The sequence below is a fragment of the Lolium perenne genome, chromosome 3 (assembly GCF_019359855.2).
Source record: "Lolium perenne isolate Kyuss_39 chromosome 3, Kyuss_2.0, whole genome shotgun sequence".
In the NCBI taxonomy this organism is placed as follows: domain Eukaryota; kingdom Viridiplantae; phylum Streptophyta; class Magnoliopsida; order Poales; family Poaceae; genus Lolium; species Lolium perenne.
Genome location: NC_067246.2, coordinates 294009434 through 294031134, shown reverse-complemented (window position 1 = coordinate 294031134; position 21701 = coordinate 294009434). Strand labels below are relative to the sequence as shown.

Genomic DNA, 21701 nt, shown 5'->3' with positions numbered 1-21701 from the left:
CAGATTCAACTTTTTTATCCAGGTATGGTGAAATTCCGGAGTAAATCATTGAGCAAAGTGCTTGAAAAAGTAGATACATTTGAGATGTATCAGTATGATATTTCTCTCAGCTGGTAATCAAATATGTGTTGATAGTGCTACATGTAACATACCTACCACGGCTAAGGTTTTTCTTAAATCGCGTGCACACACTCCATTTATCTACCGGTCATCCCCTACTTCTTTGGGTTCAACGGGTTGTGACCTCGTCGGAGTTGCGAGGCAGAGTGGGATTCAACCATGCCTAACTTCCTGACAAGGTTAGAGTTGTAGGGTGGAGTCGTCAACGATGAGTATGGAAACCAGGGAGGCAACTTCATTAAAGAGATTGAGTTTACAAGACGAATGGGAGCTACCGACGACAGAGAAGAGGTAGGGGAATTGGTCGAAGAGGCATGGTTAGGAGGAAAATATTGGACCGATGCTAGAGAAGGTACTTGTGCCTACCAACTCTAGTTAGATGGACACGAAAAACGATAAACTGTTGTGACGAACGGCTGAGATTTGCCATAGCCGAACACACGAAACGGATCGACCAAGCCCACCCAAGCCGCCCACAGATAGTCGCGGAAACACCCCCAGAGTTCCCCGGAAATAAAACCCACTCCTCCTCCATCTCCACCTCCATCTCCAGGCTGCCCTCCCTTTCTATTTCTCTCTCCCTGCCGCTCCCCTCCCACCACCGCCGCCTACTCCCCGTCGCCGCCCCCCGCCTCCACGCTCGCCCCAACCCTAGACGCCATTGCCCACGCCCCCATGGACGGCGGCGGCGCCGGAGCGGCCTACACCGCGCGCACGGCGGAGGAGGTCTTCCGCGACCTCCGCGGCCGCCGCGCCGGCATGATCAGGGCCCTTACCGACGGTACGCCCCTCCCTACCGAATCGGCCCCCTATTCCCTTCAGCCTGCCTTGATTCGCCTGATTCAGCTCTTGTTTCCTTTGCTGCTGTTGCAGATGTGGACAAGTTTTTCAAGCTCTGCGACCCCGGTGAGCGCGTTCGATCTCTTCGGTTCCCCCTTCTCTGTCGGGGATTATGGAATGTAGAGGCTTCTTGTGTTCTGGTCGTTTGAGTTTGGCCGCTTTGCTGTGAGATTGGAAGCTAAAATTGGAGAAATCTTCTTTTCCTTCTCTCTCTCTCTCTCACGTGGTGCCTGGAGTTCGGAATTACTGGTGGCTACGGGTTTTGTTGGGAGATTGGTACTCGGGGCCGTAGTTCATCCAGACACAGAAAAGTATTCCGGGGGGCCTTGATTGGAACTGGGGAATCAGTCTTCGTTTCTTGTTGGAACCTAGCACTGCCGCTGTTGCCGTCAGACTGAGATTGGTAGATTAGAGAAAAAGAACTACTCTTCTGAAATACGCAGAATATTTTAGGCCAATGGGTGGCATGGGTTATTGACCAGTTGACTTTCGGTGTGCTTCGGTGTCTTTGCGGGTCTGCATACTTGAGTATGCGCTCTTGGTTTATTAGATTCATTTCTCTTGCCAATTCAGCGAGTCGTGACATAATGCCAGGACTGGATAGTAGTTGCACTGAATATATCAATGCTTCTTTTGCTCCATTCATAGCACACTGCATTGATATCGCACTGCGCTTGGTTGGTTGCTTGCTTGCGTTATTTACCCTATTCATTCGTGTTGCTCTATTTACACCATTCATGTACCCAGTGCCAAGTTTTGGTTGCTTACCATTGTTGAATATTATATTATGATGGTCCACATGCCTCACACTTGCACTCTAGTGAGCAACTGTGCATACTAGTAGAGCGGCTTCTGAGCTCTAATCACTGTAACTATGGACATAATTACTCACTCTGATGCTGTACAGTGTTATTGCTGCTGCTACTGATTCCATTTGCTTTGAACAGAAAAGGAGAACTTGTGCCTTTATGGATATCCCAATGAGACATGGGAAGTGACCTTGCCAGCTGAGGAAGTGCCCCCAGAGATCCCTGAACCAGCATTAGGAATCAACTTTGCTAGGGATGGAATGAATGAGAAGGATTGGTTGGCGCTAGTTGCAGTTCACAGTGATTCCTGGTTACTGTCTGTAGCATTCTACTTTGGAGCCCGCTTTGGCTTTGACAAAGAAACTAGGTAATGATTCTACTATGGTTGAACTGTGCACAGTCCTTACCCTCCCCTCCCCTCATGTGCACTTTTGATTATGTTATGAACAGTACGCAGTAGGGGTTCATGTTTTAGGATTAATTACTGGCGTTTCTGGTTGTTAGCTTGTGATTCTTTTTATTAAAAGATGCCTTAGTGTAGACTGATATTTCAAGTAGAATGAGTGCAAAATTTAAAAGATTGTTATGGCTACACCAAAGCAAGGTGTGACTCTTTGATATTCTTGAGTCGTATTTTAATGACTATCACTCTAATATTTACTGGAAGTTCTGTCTGAGATGACACAGAAGTACGTTCTACTGCACCTAAGTACACCATTTCTGATACACCTTTTATTTCAATAAAAAGAGATGGGAAGGGTTCCACTGCACCTAAGTCAGAGAAGACTTATTGTAATCCACCTAATTCTCGTGAGGAAAATCTTTTACTGTTGCTCCGATGCACACAATCTCTTAATGTTAGGGTTGTATATGGAATGTGTAATGTTCAAATTTGTTAATGCAGAAAATGTAAACGAAATGGTATGTTATTATGGTCCCTAACTTGTTCTTAGTGTTTTCCATTTGCAGTTATTTCACTTCTTTTTGTCAGTAGAGAATAGGACAATAGAACCATGTTTTAGCATGATATTTTGTAGGCTATTTTGCCATTCATGATTCATAAAGGTTACACAACATTATTTATACCTTCCAGTATCTTGTTCTGTCTTTTCGTGTATAATATATGAGGAATTACATATTCTAAAAGAACTACTGTAGAACCATTATTTAGGAAATCTACTTTGGCTCATAGGTGTAGATGCACTCATTATCCAAAAAACATATTTAAAAATGTTAAAAATTCTGAAAAAATATCTGGGTGTACATCTAGACATTCTATGTTCGCACACAAATTCGTGAAAAAAGACATATTTTGTGTTCTCTGTAAAAAAAAACAATTTTCGGTGCTCCAAAATAGTCTTCACCGGTATTGCCACAAAAATATATTTTTTCACACAGATTTTTTTTCTTCATTTTTTAAATATTCTGAACCAAATTCAAAATGCATTTTTCATAATGGGTGCATCTAGACATATGAGCCAAAACACCATGTTCCATGATTTACACTTTTGTTGTCCTGACTATATCATTGTAACAAAAATAACTTATGCAAATTTTAAGACATTACTTTATTAGTGCATCAGGCATCTCAACCTGTGTTTTAGTGTCTATCAGTTGTGTTGCATGGAGAAACGGTTATAGTTTCAGACTCACATGCTATAATCGCTGCATATACTTTTGAACTGCCACTTGGAATTTAAAGCTTTATGTACAGTTCTATGGCTGCGCTTTTGATTCTCATCTTCCTTTGTTATTATACACTAGATCTGGACTAGACTATGCTTTTTTCACAGTTGATCATTATTCATGTTGCGACGGATGATTTTAGTTGAGAAAGTGGTTCTGTTACTATGAGTAGTTGCTTCCTTACTGCAGTTTGTGTTGTAACATCATGCTGTACTTTTTGGACAGCATAATGCTACTTACATAAATTTTGCAAAACCAGATTATGGTAAATGAAAAATGTTACCAGGCACTTCAGTACACAATGTTATAAGAGGGTTTGAAACTTTGAACGCGAGGTAACATGATTAAACATTACAAAATCAAATGATCTTCAGCTTGCATTCTTATATTTGAAAGTAAGAACTGCCATTAATCATTTACAAATCTCTGGCAATCTTTTTCCAAAGGAAAGCAACAAATCTATGGCATTTCAATTTTCTAGGCCTAACACAATGCTTCCCCTAAACTCTTTTCATGCACAATGTAGTGAGCAGTAGAATTAATCTTTTGTGTGTGAAACTAATGTTTTGTTGTGTACCGTGTTAGATTGAGTATTCATTCTTAAGTTGTCTCTTGTAGGCAATTCAAACTTTAAATGGTTGTCAACAATGGCCATAATTGAATGACCTTGGGACAAGTATTCTATGTCCATATTTCTACCCTAATACTTTTTAGATGACAAAGGAAATCCATGGATAGATCTCCCTGTACCCCTTTATAATTAATGACATGGTAGGCATCAGGAAATAATTAAGAGTTATGTATAGCCATATTAAAACCCGTATGGCCATTTGGATCCGTACACGTCGTGGCGTCGTACACTTGGTATGGATGTATTCTTACATCGTTTTCGTATGGTCTGTATGGCCCTGTACCATCGCCAACTGCTCATGGTTGCCCCGTCCTCATCCCCTACCGCTCATGGTGGCACGCCTGCAACGGTGGTCGCCAACATGAGTGGTTGTAGTTGTTAACCCTGATGAAGGAGCTTAATGCAGTTTTTGCCCCTGAGGAACGAGCTGATTTTGTGCCCTCGACAGAAATGAAGGAGCGTAGGCAGAGCAGTGCCACGACAAGCAGGAGGCGTCCGGCGGCCTGGGAGGAGCGGGTGGTGGTTGTGATGGCTAGCTAACTCGAGGTGTAGTGTAGATGAGATAGGTGTGGTTTTTCCTTGGACTCCGGGCCGACCGATGGAGAGACCCGTGCATATAATGTGTTTCAGTTTCAACAGCGGCCGATCGGAAACCTGTATCTGGTTAAACTGCCACTGCCAGCGACTAGCCTCTGTACTTGTAAATAATGCTGAAGAATTCACAGCTTGCTGGCACCGTCGGGGGCATCAAGCTGTGGAGCCGGCGGGCGGCTAAAGTAGTGTCTCAAGCTCGTCGGCGGCGTCAGCATGAGAAAAATGTGGCCAAAACCGACGAGGTGTAGGCGGGCGGGACCGATTAGTGGCCGCCAGCGAAGAGCGGAGATGGTCGCCTCCGAGGAGCAGAGATGGGCGCCCTGTTTTCGTGGGATCACAAGCAGGACGTGAGAAGGAGGGTCGTGATTGGGACGCTGGGTTCGCTGCGGAAATAACGTATAGAATAGGTGAGTATGTGGGTATACAGGGCTTGGATATGGGCTTTGCCTGACCAACCTGATTTAATACTCTTAATTAACTAATTAAGGGATTTCTCTGTGTGTGTGTGTGGGGGGGGGGGTACGGAAACGGGGCTCTTGTGTTTTTTATTTACTTTGATATATTGTGGCATTTTCTAATTCATATTAGATGATGGAGACGTTGTTCTGGACATTAAAACCTTGGTAATAATAGTTCTCATGCAGGATCTCATATTGGATAAATGGCTAGGGAACAATGGGGTGTCGGGGTGAATCACTCCATTGTCTTTCTGTGGATTTCCTTTACAGAAGGACCTTGATATTTTCTTCTCTCCTTTAACATTGTTTTCTCCCATGTTTCCTGTGGGAACATAGGATGGTAACCTGTACCTGATTGTGTCCCAAGTAAGAAGCAGTGCTGAGTGGCTAATTATTTTGAGGATAATAATATTGTTTTCTTAGCTGAATCAAGACAACCTCATAATCCTAAGACAGAGAGGAGAGACGTTTCCTATCCTGTTGGAAAAAAATGATTAGCTTATCTTTGGTCCCATGGGATTATTGTATCTTTCAGAAACTATTTTTATTTGCAACTATGGGGGAGCTATTTGTGTCTTACTGAAAGGTTACTTTGCAAAATCTTTACAGTCACACTGTACATTATCTGGATTTGTTATGTTTTAGTTGATTAATTTATGCTGGTGACACTTGTAAACCTTTTAAGACTTCATTTTCATGCTGCTTTATTTTCTGTTCCAGGAGGCGACTCTTCAACATGATAAACAACTTGCCCACTATATATGAGGTAGTGACAGGAGCTGCCAAGAGACAGTCCAAGGAGAAGACACCCAACACCAACAGTAGTAGCAAGAGCAACAAGCCTAGTTCGAAAGTGGTAAGTGCAAATGCCCTTCTTGTAATTATATGCATCCTACCTGGACTCCTGGTCATGACACTTTGTGCCTGCAGCAGTCGAGGGCCGAACCTCGTGCGAAGGCTAAGCTGTCAGCCCCCAAGGATGAAGACGAGGATAGCGGCGACGACGGCGGTGATGATGAGGAAGAAGAGCACGACAACACCCTGTGCGGAACCTGTGGGACCAACGATGGCAAGGACGAGTTCTGGATCTGCTGCGACAACTGCGAGAAGTGGTACCATGGGAAGTGCGTCAAGATCACCCCCGCCCGGGCGGAGCATATCAAGCAGTACCGGTGCCCAGACTGCGGCAACGGCAACAGCAACAAGAGGATCAAGACATGAGCAGTGGCAAAAAGTGTCATCGGAGGAAAGTTGCTCGCTGCAAGGAAAAAACCATCTGCGTCAAGAGCGTCAAGGTCTCTAGATATCATCATTATTTATGGCTTAGTTTCCAACTAGTCTGTAAGCGTGTGTGTTTTTTATTTAAGAAACTTGAGATTTTCGTGTGTTGTTGACATCAGCCTGTAAACTGTCGGCTCAGGGTACTGCCAACTGACCATTTCTTCATTATTCGTGGATCCTCTAGTTCATGACTCTGTTGCCATCATTCGGCCTGAAATTTGCACTGATCTTGAATTGCTAGAATATGTCTTAAATCTGTTGTTCATCATTCGTTTCTCCATGTACTGTGTTGTTGCCTGTGTTCTGTGTGTTGCAGAACAACATGGCGCAAGTACTGGACTGACCAGTTCTTATCTTCAGATGGAGGACACGCGGCCTAGCGGGCCTACGCGACGTGGACGACGAGAGCCCATGCGGCCCGCACAATCACGGCGAAGCCCAAGTAGTGAAACCTGGCCACTATCAGAGCCCAAACCCACAGAAATATTCCATCCGGCCGAAGAAGACGATCCATCCACCGCGCCGCATCCGACCCTTCTTCCTCCTCCGCTCCGGCGGGATGGCGCGAGCCCTCCTCCGACTAACCACCCGCTGCTGCTCCCCTCTCTACGCCCCCTCCAGCCTACCTTCGCGGCTCCGGAGCCACGGCCTACCTCCCACCCTCCGCTTCCCGTCCCTCTCCTTCTCCGCCTCCGCCGCGTCCACCAGCTCGCATGGCCCCAGCAGCGGCGACGGTGGCGGCAAGGAGGAGGACGATGACCAGGCAAAGTACGAAAACTACCTGGGGATGAGCGACGACGAGCTCATGGCGCAGTGCGACATGGGCACGTTCAAGTCGTCGGGGCCCGGCGGCCAGCACCGCAACAAGCGCGAGTCCGCCGTCCGGCTCCGCCACCACCCCACAGGCATCGTCGCCCAGGTCGGCTTCCGCTAACCCGCTCTATTATCTCCTTGTGCTTTTGCTTTGACGGGGGCTGATTCTAGCTGTAGAGTTGCAGCGTCTCGGCGGTGGGATTCAGCTTTCATGTACTCTGTACTATTTTTTCCCCTTCCATATGATTTACCTACTACGTACCTCTTCGATTATGAAGAAAATGGGAGGCGCATTGCCTAATTGGGAGATTCCGCCGGCTTGTCGCCAAGTAACATATAGATAAATTAGTGCACCCACAACCACAAGGTTGAATTGATGAAGATCGATGTATCATCCTTCCCATTGATGGTGCGGCAGCCTTCATCCATCTCTGTAACCCAAACACATGATGCACCAACCTTCTTAAATGAACATTACAATGCTTACCGAGTTCCTACTGTTTGAAGAGTAGGAATATTGGTTTCCCCATTAAGTCGAAAATGTGGCAGAAAGTACGAGACTTACAAACTGAACTTCAGATCAGCTAAATGCATGATTTCATATTTCCATTACTGTCAACTATCTTATGGTAGAACTAGCTCTTTTCCCCTCTTTTGCGTGATAGTTTATTCTCATTATGGTTCCCCACAGGCTGTGGAGGATAGGTCACAACATAAGAATCGGTCATCCGCTTTATCTCGGCTTCGGACCTTGATTGCGCTTAAAGGTCAGTGTGACGTGCTTCAGTTTTTGCAGGTTGTTTTTTTCTTTGCTCACCAAATGTAAAAGTAATTTCGTGCACACCCAAATTATGATGTTGTAACCTATGCAAAATCAGCAAACCATTTTGTTTGTTGCAAATGACCTCCAGGAAACAACCTAATGTTTCATAATTTTTTATCTTGATCACCATGCACTTGCCATAATTTACAGCAGTGAGAATAATTAAGCTATGTTTACATTTCATTTCCATTTTCAACTTCCATGCTAGCCATACAATACTTTGGTTGTTCACCAACTCAATCTTATCAGTTAGGAGGCCGATAAACCTCGACAACTACACTCCTCCGGTTGAGCTTCTTCAGATTCTGCCCCTGAAGTCTACCATTCGATCAAAGGATGTTGGCAACCAGATTGGCCCAAATAACATTAAATTTTCTCCGGTATGATTCTCTTTGTACACACATGCCAAGTTTTTTTTTTATTTCACCCTCAGCGTTGCCAATTTTAATCCCTTATTTTCCACATTCTCATTTGGTGAGCAGGGAATGCAAGCTCTATTGGATCTTCTATTTGCTGTTGAAGGTTCTGTATCAGAGGCAGCGAAAATTCTAGGGTAATGCATGGCTTTCTAGTCGTTTTTGGAAGTTTGACTAAACAATCAATCTATTATCAAAAAGGATGCTAGTTGTCAGCATTGCATTTGGGTTTATAAAGCCACCTTCTATATAGTATGCTGAACAATTTTACATATTGCAGCTTAAGCACTGGTGCTCTGTCACGGTTAATTTTATCAGATGATTCTTTGCGAGCGGCTGCAAATGAACTGCGAGCTTCCAAGGTATTCTTGCAAATTAGGGCCTGGCCTGTTATACATATCTGTTCATTAAGGAGAGACTATCACAGATTACATGCAAAAAATCATCATTCCAGAGTCTTGTCACTCAGGTCCCAGTGTACAAAAACATAGTTGTACCAATACTAGGATCTCAGTGTCTAAATCGCTAGATAATTACATGATCTCTTACTTTACAGTATTCTTTAGAAATAATATTGTTTGAAACTTTTTGTTAGCTAAACAATGGGTTAGTTTGTGTGACATCTAATTTTGCCATATGAGTCATAAGTTTGAGTATTGGCTGAACTCTAAACCCAATATTTTCACTCTCAAGATATTTAGTTTGTTGCATGCTTATTGCTTGCTACTCTAAAATGAAGACGATCTTAACAGTGTTTTGTCTCTGCAGGGACTGAAGCCACTGAGATGAGACCCTTTGTCATGCTGTCATCTTCAGCTGTGGCACAGGTGCCAAGGTGTTAATTACTGTTGATTTCATGGCATGCCTTTGGAACTTATACCCAATTCCTGTGCAAGGAATGCAAACATACTCATGGTTACTGCCAACAGGGCTATCGTGCCAGCTTGTTTGCCACCCAAATTTGTGACTTTGTTGTGGTACAGTGCAATTGTACTCTCATGTATTGCCATTGCCGGATGATGCCTTGAAAAATTGGAGCTATTTAGTATAAACTTAAGAGATACAACTCTTTCTTTTGCTAAACTGCTTTTCACCGTTGTGTGGCAATTGTAACGATACAAAGCTCCTTTTGATGTGTCAAGTATGAACTCAAACAGAAATTGCCATATTTTCATTGGCACAGAAAGAATGTTACATAGAAGTTATATATCTCGTGTATGAGCTACATGTTCATTTTCCTAGCTTCCAAAATTGTGGATGGGTGCAGGAATGCTGTGCTGATAAATTCATACAGGTGCCTCTCAAATCAGGTAAATATTGTTAATTTTAGCCCTATTTCCCATTCATCAAGCGCTCAGCTAGGAGCAAGTCATCAGGAGTTGTCACCTGCAACAAGTTTACCTTTTGAGTACCAGTTTACTCAAAAATAACAATTCAGAATGTTATAGTTCACATGGCTAATATGATACCTTAATGTTTGTATAAGAGCCCTCAGTGATATAGACAGGATGTTTCAAGTATTCTACGATTGAAACATCGTCAGTGACCTCAAGGTCATCCCTGTGAATGCAAAGTTTATTTAGCAAGGAGAAATGGAAATCAATATATCAAGTCAACTGTATTTCCTGTGATCTGGCTAACCTTTTAACAAGCTCGAAACCATCTTTGAGCAGCTTGGGCTCCATCACCTATAATCAGAATATATTTTGTACTCAAATATGTTTTTTCGCACAAATAGAAAAAATGAACACCAAATAGGAGCATGGAATATGTTCTTGTTATAAAGGGCATTACTATGATTACCTGTGGAGTTTGCATTTCCCACAGAGTTTTCCTATCAAGGGTTTTTACGACAAAGGAATCGCTGTTGGCCTGAAGAGAGAGGGAGGTCATTTAAGCTGTATAGTATAGTTATTAGTCAAATCAAAGTTGGTCAAGGATCTTTGCGAGCTCATCGTGTTAGTGATTTTATGGATGTATAAAGTAATAGTCACCTCCTTTATAGTAGCTTTGACAGGGACACCAAGAACAGCTGCTCCATGCACTGCAGCATCTTCTAAGACCTAAGTCAGTATAAACAAAGATCACTATTATTCCTTGGTAGACCTGCAAAGCCTTTACATATATACCCTCTATATAAAGTTGGCAACCTGAAAATATAGCTATTATAAAACACGAAAGCACAAGGATTAAGTAAGAACTTTTTCAATTGTTCTCAAGGAAGCACAAAGAAGTTTTAAGCCAGATCGGTTATCCGAGCAGTCATGCATGAAGAATATATTCACAAAAAAACATCAGTTGCAAGTTGCATGGGAGAATTAATTGTTGGCTGGTAACCTTTTTGACATCTTCAGAAGATACCAAGGGTCTTGCAGAATCATGGACGCAGACAAGTTCTGAATCTCCATCAATTTCCTGTGAACATTTTTTTTTGTTTACAATATTCATGAAGATCTTTACAATATTTATACACAAAAGCAACATAAGCAGCAACATTGTGGGGTATCACTAACCTGAAGTCCATTAAAAACAGAGTCTTGTCGCTCTTTACCCGGGCATGTAAATTTAATAGGTATTTGCAAGTTTTCAACCGAACCTGTGGAAACAGTTAAGTCATTGGAAATCTTATTCAGAGGCAACAACGTAGCAGTCTTTAAATTTAGTCACAGAACTTAGTTTTAGTAAGTTATTATAGATACTTATAATAGATACAAGCATGCTGAAGACAATGAATGTAGGATGAGTCAAGCCAATGAACCTTCAAATATGTTTTTGTAGGATGGATCACACACCACCACGACTTCTTTCACTTCCTTCATTCCACAGAACGTCCTTAAACTGCAGAACAAAATGCAAAGATTCCATATCTACATGAAACTGCCAAATCAAAGAACTCGAAAAGGTTATCTGGTGGAGAAATGAACCTGTGCACGGCAATTGGCGCTCCCAGCAGCGGTAGATACTGCTTGGGCATGTTTGCCTGCAAGAAGAGGTGCAGAAAACTTAGGCATACCAACCATCCAGCAAAAGGATATGTTAGTTCACTGCAAAATGCTGTAATTATTTAGAACCAGCACATCAAAATTTGATATCATCGTCATGAACTACACCGCAGTCTGTTCATTCTGTTTTGCCCTAATCGTAATGTTCAAGAGAGGCAGCGCAATCTCTTATACATTACATGTATCTTCACTTATTGTATGAGGTCCCGTATAGATACACCATGAGAATATGTATCAACAATGGAAGAAGAGCTATGCCGTTTCCGACCAAAATAATCAGACTGATGAACCTGACCAAAAGCAGTATACAGGGCACACCAAGAACGTAGGTTTCAGAAATCAGAACAACAGCCAGTCAGCAAGAGCTATGTTTGGCGCATGAGATAGAACATTACCCCCATTCTCTTCCCTTGCCCTCCGGACAACAGGATCACCGAGACGCTCCTCTCCTTCACAGCCTCCTGGCCCTGACAAAACAAAAGGCTCGTTTCAGCAACTCCTCATGGTCAAAACAGCGGCACGGGCGTCCCCCCGCCGCCGTCTCCGACGAAATCCACCGCACCTGCGCGCCATCCTGTACGGAGGCGCAGATGGCCGAATGCAGATGCCTCCGCGGAGCGACCCGGCAGCTCCCACCTGACCACAGTTGACCACAAGAAAAGCACCAAGCGTCAGAACAGCAGCTACGAACAATCCGACTGGAATTCTAGCTAATTCACACCCAAGACAAACGGACAAGTGGCGATTGGCCTGGAGCAACAGACAGAGCAACCTGCCCTTACCAATCCGAAGGCGGCGCCCGCGGCGGGACGCCGGGAGCAGCACGGCTGTGGGGGAAGCCGACGGCGGAGGCGTCGTCGGGACGGAAGGGAGCCGCGCCTGGAGGTGGCTGGAGAGGCGGAGCTCCATTCCGGAGGAAGATGGGATGTAGCTGACGATGAGTTGCACGGAGAAGACAAAGATTTGGAGGAGGAATCCTGAAGAAGTGAAGCGAAGTGTGCCGATGCCAAGGATACCATGCCGGTCAATCCCCGCCGTCGGTCAGCATGCTCTTCTTTTTTCCATCACGTGCTAGGCTTTTCTAATCTTTTTTTTTTTTGTGCTTGCAAGGACTTTTCCAATCATTCGGCTGCTGAAATCGTTGATCATCTTCTCTTAGATGCACTGTCTGAATTGATTACGCGGAAGTGAAGTTTTCTCTAATTCTCAAAAAAGTTTGCGGGCGGCGAGTTTGGTGGTGTCGAGGCCGAGTCCTCGCGGGGCTTCGGTGTGACCGATCGCCCAGGGGTTGTGGATGGGGTTTTTTCGGAAGAAATTCTTACCGGCTCACCCGACACCGACGCGATGCCGCCCGCGGGTGGCATCAGTTCTTCCTGGAGGGTGTCGTGGTTACCCTTCATCCACTTCCCTCTGTGTACTAGGGGAAACCCTAGGATCTTCTTGTCTGGGCAGCAACGGTCGCTTTCCTTCTTAAAAGTGTTGCTTGGTGCATGACGATCCAGTGCTGGGAGTGTGGTAGTACTTATCTGGTGCAGTGGTGACAGGTCACCGTTGTTTAGTTGACCCGCCTCTGTCGCCATTTTGTTGTTTATTTCTCTTCTTTTGGGCGTGTGTTTGCTGCTGCCTCATCATTTTTTCGTTTCGAGACTCCTGATTGTATCATGTGGTTGCTATATTAGGATAGCGGGCCGAAATCCTGTTTCAAGAACCTCATTGATCTATTAGGGTCTTTTTTAATTCATATGATAGAAAAAAATATAGAAATAGAAAAAGCATAGGATTAAAATTTCATGCATACTTGAATTCTATGTTAAGATGAGTATGTTTGAGTGTAGTAAAGGAAATTTCATGAGGTAATGACCTAATATTTTTTTCCTTATAGGATTTGCTTTACAAGATTTTTATAGAATTAGTTTCTACACGATATGTTCTCATGAATCAAATAACTTGTATAATTGTTTTCATAGTATCCAAATTCTACACAATTACGATACAAATACTATGAATCAAAAGAGCCTTTAATAATCATCCACAATAGTAAATACTATTATATACTACACATAGTTCCTTAGAGCACCTAGCAATGACTACGAACACTAATGCGAGCCAGAGATGCATTGCTGTCCAAGGCATGCATGCTTAGTAGATAGCGTTGCGGTCCAAGGTGTGCTGACTTGGTTAGCCAGACACCTCCATCTTTTCTGAAGTAAAATGTCTGAAGCATGGAGGATGCGATTTCAAGATGAATCATGGTAGACCGATTGCTCGACGCTCCGTGGATTGTGCTGGTAGCTGTACTTCTTGGCCCAGTACACGTAGTTGACGAACCCAAGCGTTCCGACAGCAGCAACAACCCAGTAGAACAGATCAAGCCGGCCGTCGTCCAAGCTCGCGCCCTCGAGCCAGCCTCCCTGCTGCCCACGCCTTGTAACCACGTTCACCACTTCCACCAGGAGCGTGGCCATGAGCGACGCGAGCCCGAGGTCGCACCAGAACAGCGCGGTGGCGATGGACTTCATGCCCCGCGGCGCCTCGCTGTTGAAGAACTCGAGGAGCCCCGTGAAGGACGTCACGTCCGACACGCCGAGCAGCAGGAACTGCGGCGCGAGCCAGAACAGGGACATCTTCTTCTCCAAGTCATCCTTCCTCTTCCTCTCGACGATCGCCGCGATGACCGAGGAGAGTGTCACAGAGACGAAGCCCACTCCGACGCGCTGCAGGTGGGTGACGCCCCCGGCGAGGCCCGTGCGCCGGCGCAGGAACGGCACGAGGAACCGGTCGTAGACGGCGAGCATCGCCATCTGGAACGCGGTGGGAATGATGAAGAGCGTCGCGGGGGACACGTTGATACTGCCCAGCCTCGTGTCCGTCATGGCGCCCTGCTGCACGGTGAACGTGAAGACGATGATGTCCGGCATGTACCCGATGATGGAGCTGAGGAAGAGAGGGAGTACGCCGAGCACGGACTTCGTCTCTTCGACCTTCGTCGCGCTGCAGACTGACCAGGCTCCGTTGTTGCCACGGTTGGTGATGCAAGCTTTGTCGAGGAATCTGGCAAGATGCAGGGAAGAGCTTAAAACAGGGAATGCTAATAAGCCAGAAAAGGTATTGTTTCCATGAATCTCACTTCAGATTATTTGTTTCAGAGAGTGCGCCAACAGAACCTGTCCATGTCCCACGACTGCTTTCCTTGGGAAGTTCAAGCTTCCTGTTCCTGAATGCAACCACAAGAACCTGCAGAGGAAAAGATTGCAGTTAACGACTGTTTGACTAGTGAATGGCATTGCATCTTATATTCTGACTTCTGAGCGCAACCTGCAGAACTCTAGTTAGAGGGCTTCCTTCCGGCACTTGGTTGCGATAGAAAGGGAGACCAGCAGCAACTACGAGCAATCCGAGTAGAATCAGGATGGCACACACCCCAAAACCAATATCCCACCCTTTGTAGTTCTCGAGCCACACTATGAGAATCAGCCCTATAAAACCTCCGAGTGAGATTCCAAAGGAATACCAGTTGAAGAAGCTGGACTGCCGCTGGGACTCGGAGGGATCTTCATGGTCAAACTGGTCCGCCCCGAGGGATGGCAAGCAAACACGCATAGTACCATCACCAAATGCACACATGTACAAGGCTGCGTACAGCAAGGTAGCATTCCAGCCATGGACCTCTTCGCAGTTGTTCAGCTCTGCCTTACTGTCGCAAGGTGGTGGATGGAGTGAGGGAGAGTAGGCTTGCAACGCGAGCAATCCGTATCCCTGCGAAAATGAGTGTTTTGTTATGCTATAAACTATGTTGCATGTATAATTGCCTATACAAGGTGCATCAAACAGATGTGAGCCAGTGTACATTTGATTAAGAACGGGGGGTTACAATCTAAACCAGTTTCAAATCATCGACACCCTTACGCGTAAAGTTTGATAGGATAATACCAATAAGGAGATGACAATACTAGTACTAGAATTTTATACCAAAAGGTATCTCTTCATATCCACGTCAATTGTATTTTATGGTAAAGGACATGCGAGATTAGGATTCTACCGTTGTCAGGACCTGAGGTGTATTATAACATGATGACAAATTACAAGGCAGTTCCTAAGTTTCAGAATTTGGTCTATATGTAAGAGGCGTGTTGTTGTTTTAGTTAGATACATTTAAAGTCCATTCTCACCCTCTCCCCTAATAATTTTGAACACCCATACATTTCAGCTATTGAAAAAGTAGGTGGCAATTTTCCTCAAATGTTGGTGAGAGAGATCACATTATAGTTAGGAGACTTACAATATAAAAAGGAGCAAATTTATGTTATCTCGGCAGCGATCTATGCAATCAATTTTAGCACCGGTCTAAGGATAGTTAAATAGTAGGATTTCATATTCACTTATTTAACTGATATAGACTGATACAGCCGCCTACGTTCCCCTGGATCACAAGAACAGTTACCTTGGATCATAACAGCAAATCAGAAGCCATGTACAAGTCAAAAAAATCAGAAACCATGTAGATAACTGAAGAAACAAAGATGCATACTACCAGAAACATAAACGGAGCAAAGAGGAGCATAGTTCTAGCACGAGTAATGTAGGAGTCCGAGAGGAACGCTGCTATCAGTGCAAACCCAGAAGTGGCACCAATAAAATTAGTGGCTGTAGTTGTGGAGCCCGAGATCCCCATATGCATCGTTCCGTGGAGGTAAGTGACCAGATTCAGCAGGTTTGGGACAATAACCACGTTGGTTACCACATTCAGGACTGAAAGATGGAATCGTATGCAAAAATGCTTCAGTTGGTTTGATCTCAGAAGAAGAAGCTTGGAAATAGGGAAACTGATATAGTGACTCACCGTGCAGAAACCATGTTGCTTTGACTCCGCCATGCACCTCTCCATTGATGGCTCTCCCCCTCCAATCCACAAAGCCTCCAAGCACCATGGTGCTTCTTCCTCCTAATGTTGCTGCCTGGCTGTCTGTCCATGGCAGTGCAGACAATAGGAGCTGTATATATTGCAAGGTCAAAAGATCAGTAGTGGTGCGAAGTAGAAAAAAAAAATTCGGGTCATCTACAATAAGATTACATAGGTCCAAAAGTAAAAAATAGAGAGCAAGTAGTTTGACAGCATCCTGAGAGCGATATTTTGCAAGTTAGCTCAGAATTCGTCGTTAACTGTGCCAAAATCAGCACACGACAGCAGAATACCAATACAGGCTTGTATGCTGGATTGCACCACGAAGAACAGGTCAACAGTCTGTATGATATTGTAGCATCTGCGCCATAAAGAGGAAAAACTTGAATCTTTCTTAGGTGTCCAAGCTCCGAGCGTTTGTGGAGAATTGAGAGGATTACACATGTCGATCTTCAGGCAGAAGGGCAAAAGCAGCAGCCAGACATGTGGAAGTGAACAGCTTGTTTCGTTCTAGTATCAGGTAGCAGCTGTACTTTATGTGGCTCAGCACCAGACAATGCAATTGCAGGCATATGGGCAGACAGGTTCATCATAGGCATCACAATCAGCAAGACACAGACACAGACAGGTCGCAGCCCACTCATCGAGCAAGATTTGAACCAGCAGTAAAGGCTTCCGATTATTACAACAAACATGTATGTACAGGGTATCCACTGCACTTTGCATCGACATAAACTCTCCATCTGGGAAAACTGAGAACTTTCAAACCGCCCTAAGAGGTGGACGAGAAATAGTTCTCGAAGACTCGAAAGTACAGCAGGTCAGCAAAAAAGAAACAACTCTTGTAACATTCGACTCCGCAGCCGACAGAACACTATACCAGTTACAGGTTTACAGTTAGAAGTCCTCCGTCAGAGAGCAGCAAACATAAATACAAGTCCATCAACCTACTCATATGCAGTTAGCAGTTGGAGGTCGCCTTCGTCTTCTCATGGCTCGCCATAAGCATATCCCCCGTTATTTTGGCACCTGACAAGTTTCAAACATGAAATGATTGGTCAAACTGGTTGCTGCAGCAGTTAGTTCAGCAGCAGCTGCTACATAAAGTATAGGGATTGTACGAAATGGTAGGCTCCCTGATTCGCACCTAGGCCGAGCTCCAACATATGCTAGTTCAGCTACTAACAACTCGTCAGCATCCCGTCAGTCTTGTCAGAAAGTTAGCCTGACAGCTAGAGATGGTATCATCCCGTCGATGGTAAATGGAAATAGTAAAATCATTGCGGTCTTGTGACACATAATCGAGCCTTCCCAGGGTTAAGGAGTGATTCTGACATTATCCAACCCTGGCACAGACCGAAAAGGAATGTGGTTAGTCATGTAGCAAGTTAGGCTTGTCACAATTATATCTATTAGTTGGAATGTTGATAGCACATTTATCACAAAGAAGAGGAGTGTTACCTGTTCTTTTGCTTTCTTCCTGAATGTTCCGTAAGAGGACGACACAATTTTGCTAGATTCTGCAATGTGTGCCAGAAAATCCATGTTTCGTGGGTGCAGGCTTCCATAATGATCTGATCGATCGGGGTTCATCCTCTTTCGCTCATGTGTTTTATTAATGAAGTGCAGCAACACATGAGCCTGTACAATAGAACGCCGTTGTCAGAACACAGGATAATTAGGAACCAAAACACACCTAAGGCCAAGATTATGGCAAAGCAAACAGCTGCTTACATGGAAAGCAGCTTTGAGAATGTCGTCTGGCTTTGCTTGGTCCTTGAGCAAAGCATATACTTTATCCTTAGTTGGGTTATATGTTACCATGTATCTCTCATCCTATAATTAAGATAGAAAGTATTGGTCATGCTGAAAGAAGGAATGCAGGAAATATAATATGTAGTGGCCAGGGAGCTGGAGGTACCTCAAACAATGGCCTTGTGGCAACAAATGAAACAGGTTCTTGAAAAGCTTCTCCAAACCGTGACCCTGAAATAATGTATCAGACTGTAAGAAACCATTCCATGTGTAACGAAAGGGCCAGTCAAAAGAAGTACTAGTACAAACCTATTTCAACCGGCTCATGCCGCCAAGGATGAATAAATATCGTCTCCTGTGAGTTTCCTTCCTTCAAGGTGGGAACGTACCCTGTAAAATAGGAAATTGGAGATTCAAGTACTACACATAACCACAAATAAAGCAGTAGAAGCTTCTAAAGGAGATTTCAATTTAGAACTCCCACAGATTTTACAAGGTCAATACTTCGAGCTCAATACAATAAATGAAAGGGAGAACGACAATCCCGAGCCATTATTTTCTATGTGTAGATTTTTTGTGTCAAAACCATTGTGCCAACACACAAGAAAAGTTTAAGTTTTCACCATGCTTATGTGTTACTCAAAATGAACTTGGTGCCCGTGAAGTCGTTTCTAAGCCCTTTGAACTCTCTGCTTTGATGTGCATCATATTATATTTGACTTCAGTTTAGGAATTATCTCGCAGAGGCAAGTGCCACTTTACTAATTCGAATAAATAATTAATAAAGACCAGTGTCGTGGCCATATAAAAAATTTTCTAGAAGCAATCTAACACTTTCCAGAACAACTCAAAAGAGAAATTTGTGACCTACCTGTCTTAATAAAGGAATCCACTGCAACAGTAAACCTTGCCCTGTTCAGGGTATTCAACACAACAGACCTCACCTGGTAAGAATCTCAGTATCAATATAGGACTTACAATGTGAAGAAAATATCTCAAGAAATGAAGTAAAGCAGTGAAGTGAACCTCGTGATATGAACTCAGGAGATATCCACATGACAGGAGGGCAAATGAAGTCACCAATGATGGGTTCCGTTTTGTGATAAAGATGCTCAAACCAGTGCCCAGCTTCATGTGAAATCAACAAAAACAAATGTCAGAAATGCAGCTAAATTAAGTGACCATGTACTCATACAACCATTAGCTTTGGCATACAAACATACCCCAACAATATATGGCAATACTAAAACAATGCAAGCCTGATTAATGTGCCACTTGGACAGAAAATGCTGTAAAGGAAACATGCTTATAATTACCAGATCTGCAATATTCCCCACAGATTCTCCTTTAGCAGTCACATCTCCAATATTTTCGCCTCTTGAATATGCCTTGTAGATTGGAGTGCGAGTTGAGGTTGATGTAACCGCAGCAACATTCTAAAACGTTACAGACGCAAGCAGAATTAGTCATCAGTACTTTGGAAATGGAGTAGCGAGTCTATGCATTCAAAGTCAAATTGTTGCAACTTGCAATAACCAACGAGGACAAACCTTTACAACATTTGCGACACAGGCCATAGGCAAGAAAAACTGAGGGAAGGCCGCAGTAGCTAACTCTATCCCAGCGCCTATCTCCAGCAATAGATCACTAGAGAAGCGGAGCTACAAATAAAATTCAGTTTTAGTTAGTCATCACATGGGACGAGGAAAAAGGAAAAGAGTGTAGATAACTAGATACTACTACACAAATGTAAAGATGCTTACCTGCTTTACGTCATTGTCGAACTTCTTTCCTTGTCGTGCAAAAAGCATTTTTCCAACACGTCCAGCACCGTCCTGAAGCAAGAGCGCGATCACAACTATATGATTAGAAGAAAGCATTTATGTTTGCTAATTACCAATAAAAAGCAAAGAAGAGCACTGCAGCCTGCCAAATAATAGCTATTGCTATCAGATGGCCAATAACTCTAGAAGGATAAGAGGTTCATGAAGTTTATATATAGGGCTGCTCTAGTACAAGACAATGAAAATTACGACTTGTCTTTGAATGAATATATTGATTCTTGAGTAGACATGATTTGATTTACCTTGAGGATCCAGTTGATAGCAATGGCACCCGGGGTCACCTTGCTTTGAGAGACTCCAACAGAGCTCAGCAAGGTTCTTGTCGTGAACACCCCCATCGCTCCACCAAAGAAATGCTGAGCGGTGAAAAAAAACGTTAGCATGATACGACTGCATCTGAATCAAGAAAATGAATAACGAACACAAGTTGTAAACTGTACCTTGAGAGCTCTCCAGGTCATGTATGGGACGTACGAAGGAGTAACGCTGTCTGGAAACCCTTCAGGCACAACGTATGATCTTACGAAAGCCATAATTTCCTGCAGCCATAGTGTGCAAATAAATGGTGTTATTTACTGAAACTGGATGGTCAATGTACTAGCTCTTAAATTTGGAGTGATTTTAACCTTCCACACCATACTTGAACCTTGCCGTAACGTAACAACAGAGAAGCTACTTAATAAAAGTCGAAAACTGATACAGAACAAAACTCCAAAACAATTCAACGAATTTTGCTCTAAAACAAAGATATTCAAGTGACAACTTCCATATGTGTTAACTCTAAAAGACTTGCACATATCTATGTAGTCAGCAATTAAGTTAACCTGGCATCAGGTACTGCAAGACCAAAGTTGCTGCAAACCACCTTCGCCCCAACTAAAAAATTGACGGCGAAAACGATACTTGCCATGGACTTAAAAAACAAATATAGTTTGTCGAGAAACAACAAAGTCATAGCAGTCGTGGAAGCAGGACGCAATTTAATGTTTCGGCTTCACCTAGATTGCCTCGGAAGTATCGAGTCAGCACAGTCCCAGAGCAAAATCAAAGTCCCGAACAACCAAATCGGCTGATGGCTACACCTACCATGAATCAACTCTCCCAGAATCCCCCCAACCAATTCACCCAAATCAAACTCGAGACCTAGCGCAACCAAAACACAACCACCACCAGGGACCACGACGACAGGGAGGATCTCAGAATTGTAGGTGCGGGAGCGGCTCACCTCGGCGGGCGGCAGCGGAGACTGGAGCGGCACGGCCCTGACGGAGGCGCCGAGGGGCACGGCGGACCCCCCGCGCCTGCCCTTCCTCCTGCTGCTGTTCCCGGAGGCGGCGTCGACGACGTACTTCCAGCGCCTCCCTTCGATCTCCTCGAGGCAGAGGAAGCCCTCGAGCGCGGGGGCCGGCGCGGGGGCGTCGAGCCTGGCGCCAGGGGCCGGGTCGGCGAGGGTGGACTTGACGGCCTCGCGCACCGCGAAGCGCGCGTCGGGGGGCGAGGGCGGCGGCGCCGTGACTGTCTGCGTCGCGGCCGGGGACCGCTTGATCCCCACCGTCGGCGCCATGGCTACGGCGAGGGGGAGGTGGAGGTCTGCTTAGTCAGGCTGGCGGTCGGGGTGGGGAGAGAAACAACGGAGGGGGGAGTTATATTAGCGGAGCTGCGGAAATGCCAAGATGCAGGCTGCAAGACCCGACGGAGAAAAGAGGAAAAAGGTGGTTTTATAGAGGAG

The 21701-nt window shown here is 44.5% G+C and overlaps 5 protein-coding genes across 6 annotated transcripts; 2 read left to right on the top strand and 3 right to left on the bottom strand.

The window, feature by feature from the left end:
* Window positions 1-664: 664 nt before the first annotated feature.
* On the top strand, window positions 665-6607 carry LOC127345136 (PHD finger protein ALFIN-LIKE 5). Of its 2 annotated transcripts, none has more exons than XM_051371568.2 (5): window positions 665-901; window positions 994-1026; window positions 1908-2136; window positions 5859-5994; window positions 6072-6607. In XM_051371568.2, the coding sequence occupies exons 1-5, from the start codon at window positions 796-798 to the stop codon at window positions 6357-6359; spliced, it is 792 nt and encodes a 263-aa protein (XP_051227528.1). In that variant the 5' UTR covers window positions 665-795; the 3' UTR covers window positions 6360-6607. The 2 variants fall into 2 exon arrangements, with proteins under 2 accessions (XP_051227528.1, XP_051227527.1); XM_051371567.2 differs by having other exon boundaries at window positions 6069-6532.
* A 286-nt stretch (window positions 6608-6893) lies between these two features.
* Window positions 6894-9554, top strand: LOC127345140 (uncharacterized). Its single transcript, XM_051371573.2, has 6 exons — window positions 6894-7338; window positions 7924-7999; window positions 8305-8435; window positions 8538-8608; window positions 8752-8833; window positions 9240-9554. Exons 1-6 carry the CDS (start codon window positions 6979-6981, stop codon window positions 9258-9260), a joined length of 741 nt encoding a protein of 246 aa, XP_051227533.1. The 5' UTR covers window positions 6894-6978; the 3' UTR covers window positions 9261-9554.
* A 74-nt stretch (window positions 9555-9628) lies between these two features.
* Window positions 9629-12451, bottom strand: LOC127345139 (2-C-methyl-D-erythritol 4-phosphate cytidylyltransferase, chloroplastic). The gene is made up of 12 exons (XM_051371572.2): window positions 12256-12451; window positions 12036-12109; window positions 11869-11940; window positions 11396-11451; window positions 11230-11309; window positions 10985-11067; window positions 10809-10886; window positions 10466-10534; window positions 10275-10343; window positions 10113-10159; window positions 9941-10031; window positions 9629-9857 (listed from the first exon to the last, which is right to left on the bottom strand). The coding sequence occupies exons 1-12, from the start codon at window positions 12380-12382 to the stop codon at window positions 9804-9806; spliced, it is 900 nt and encodes a 299-aa protein (XP_051227532.1). The 5' UTR covers window positions 12383-12451; the 3' UTR covers window positions 9629-9803.
* Window positions 12452-13458: 1007 nt separating this feature from the next.
* On the bottom strand, window positions 13459-16517 carry LOC127345137 (protein NRT1/ PTR FAMILY 4.5). Its single transcript, XM_051371569.2, has 5 exons — window positions 16314-16517; window positions 16005-16222; window positions 14789-15229; window positions 14601-14707; window positions 13459-14524 (listed from the first exon to the last, which is right to left on the bottom strand). Exons 1-5 carry the CDS (start codon window positions 16399-16401, stop codon window positions 13711-13713), a joined length of 1668 nt encoding a protein of 555 aa, XP_051227529.1. The 5' UTR covers window positions 16402-16517; the 3' UTR covers window positions 13459-13710.
* Window positions 16518-17026: 509 nt separating this feature from the next.
* On the bottom strand, window positions 17027-21642 carry LOC127345138 (protein root UVB sensitive 6). The gene is made up of 14 exons (XM_051371570.2): window positions 21198-21642; window positions 20413-20511; window positions 20215-20328; window positions 19892-19963; window positions 19679-19789; window positions 19445-19564; window positions 19155-19256; window positions 19000-19072; window positions 18438-18518; window positions 18295-18359; window positions 18108-18209; window positions 17835-18014; window positions 17521-17719; window positions 17027-17402 (listed from the first exon to the last, which is right to left on the bottom strand). The coding sequence occupies exons 1-13, from the start codon at window positions 21534-21536 to the stop codon at window positions 17651-17653; spliced, it is 1527 nt and encodes a 508-aa protein (XP_051227530.1). The 5' UTR covers window positions 21537-21642; the 3' UTR covers window positions 17027-17402; window positions 17521-17650.
* Between the last annotated feature and the right edge of the window lie 59 nt (window positions 21643-21701).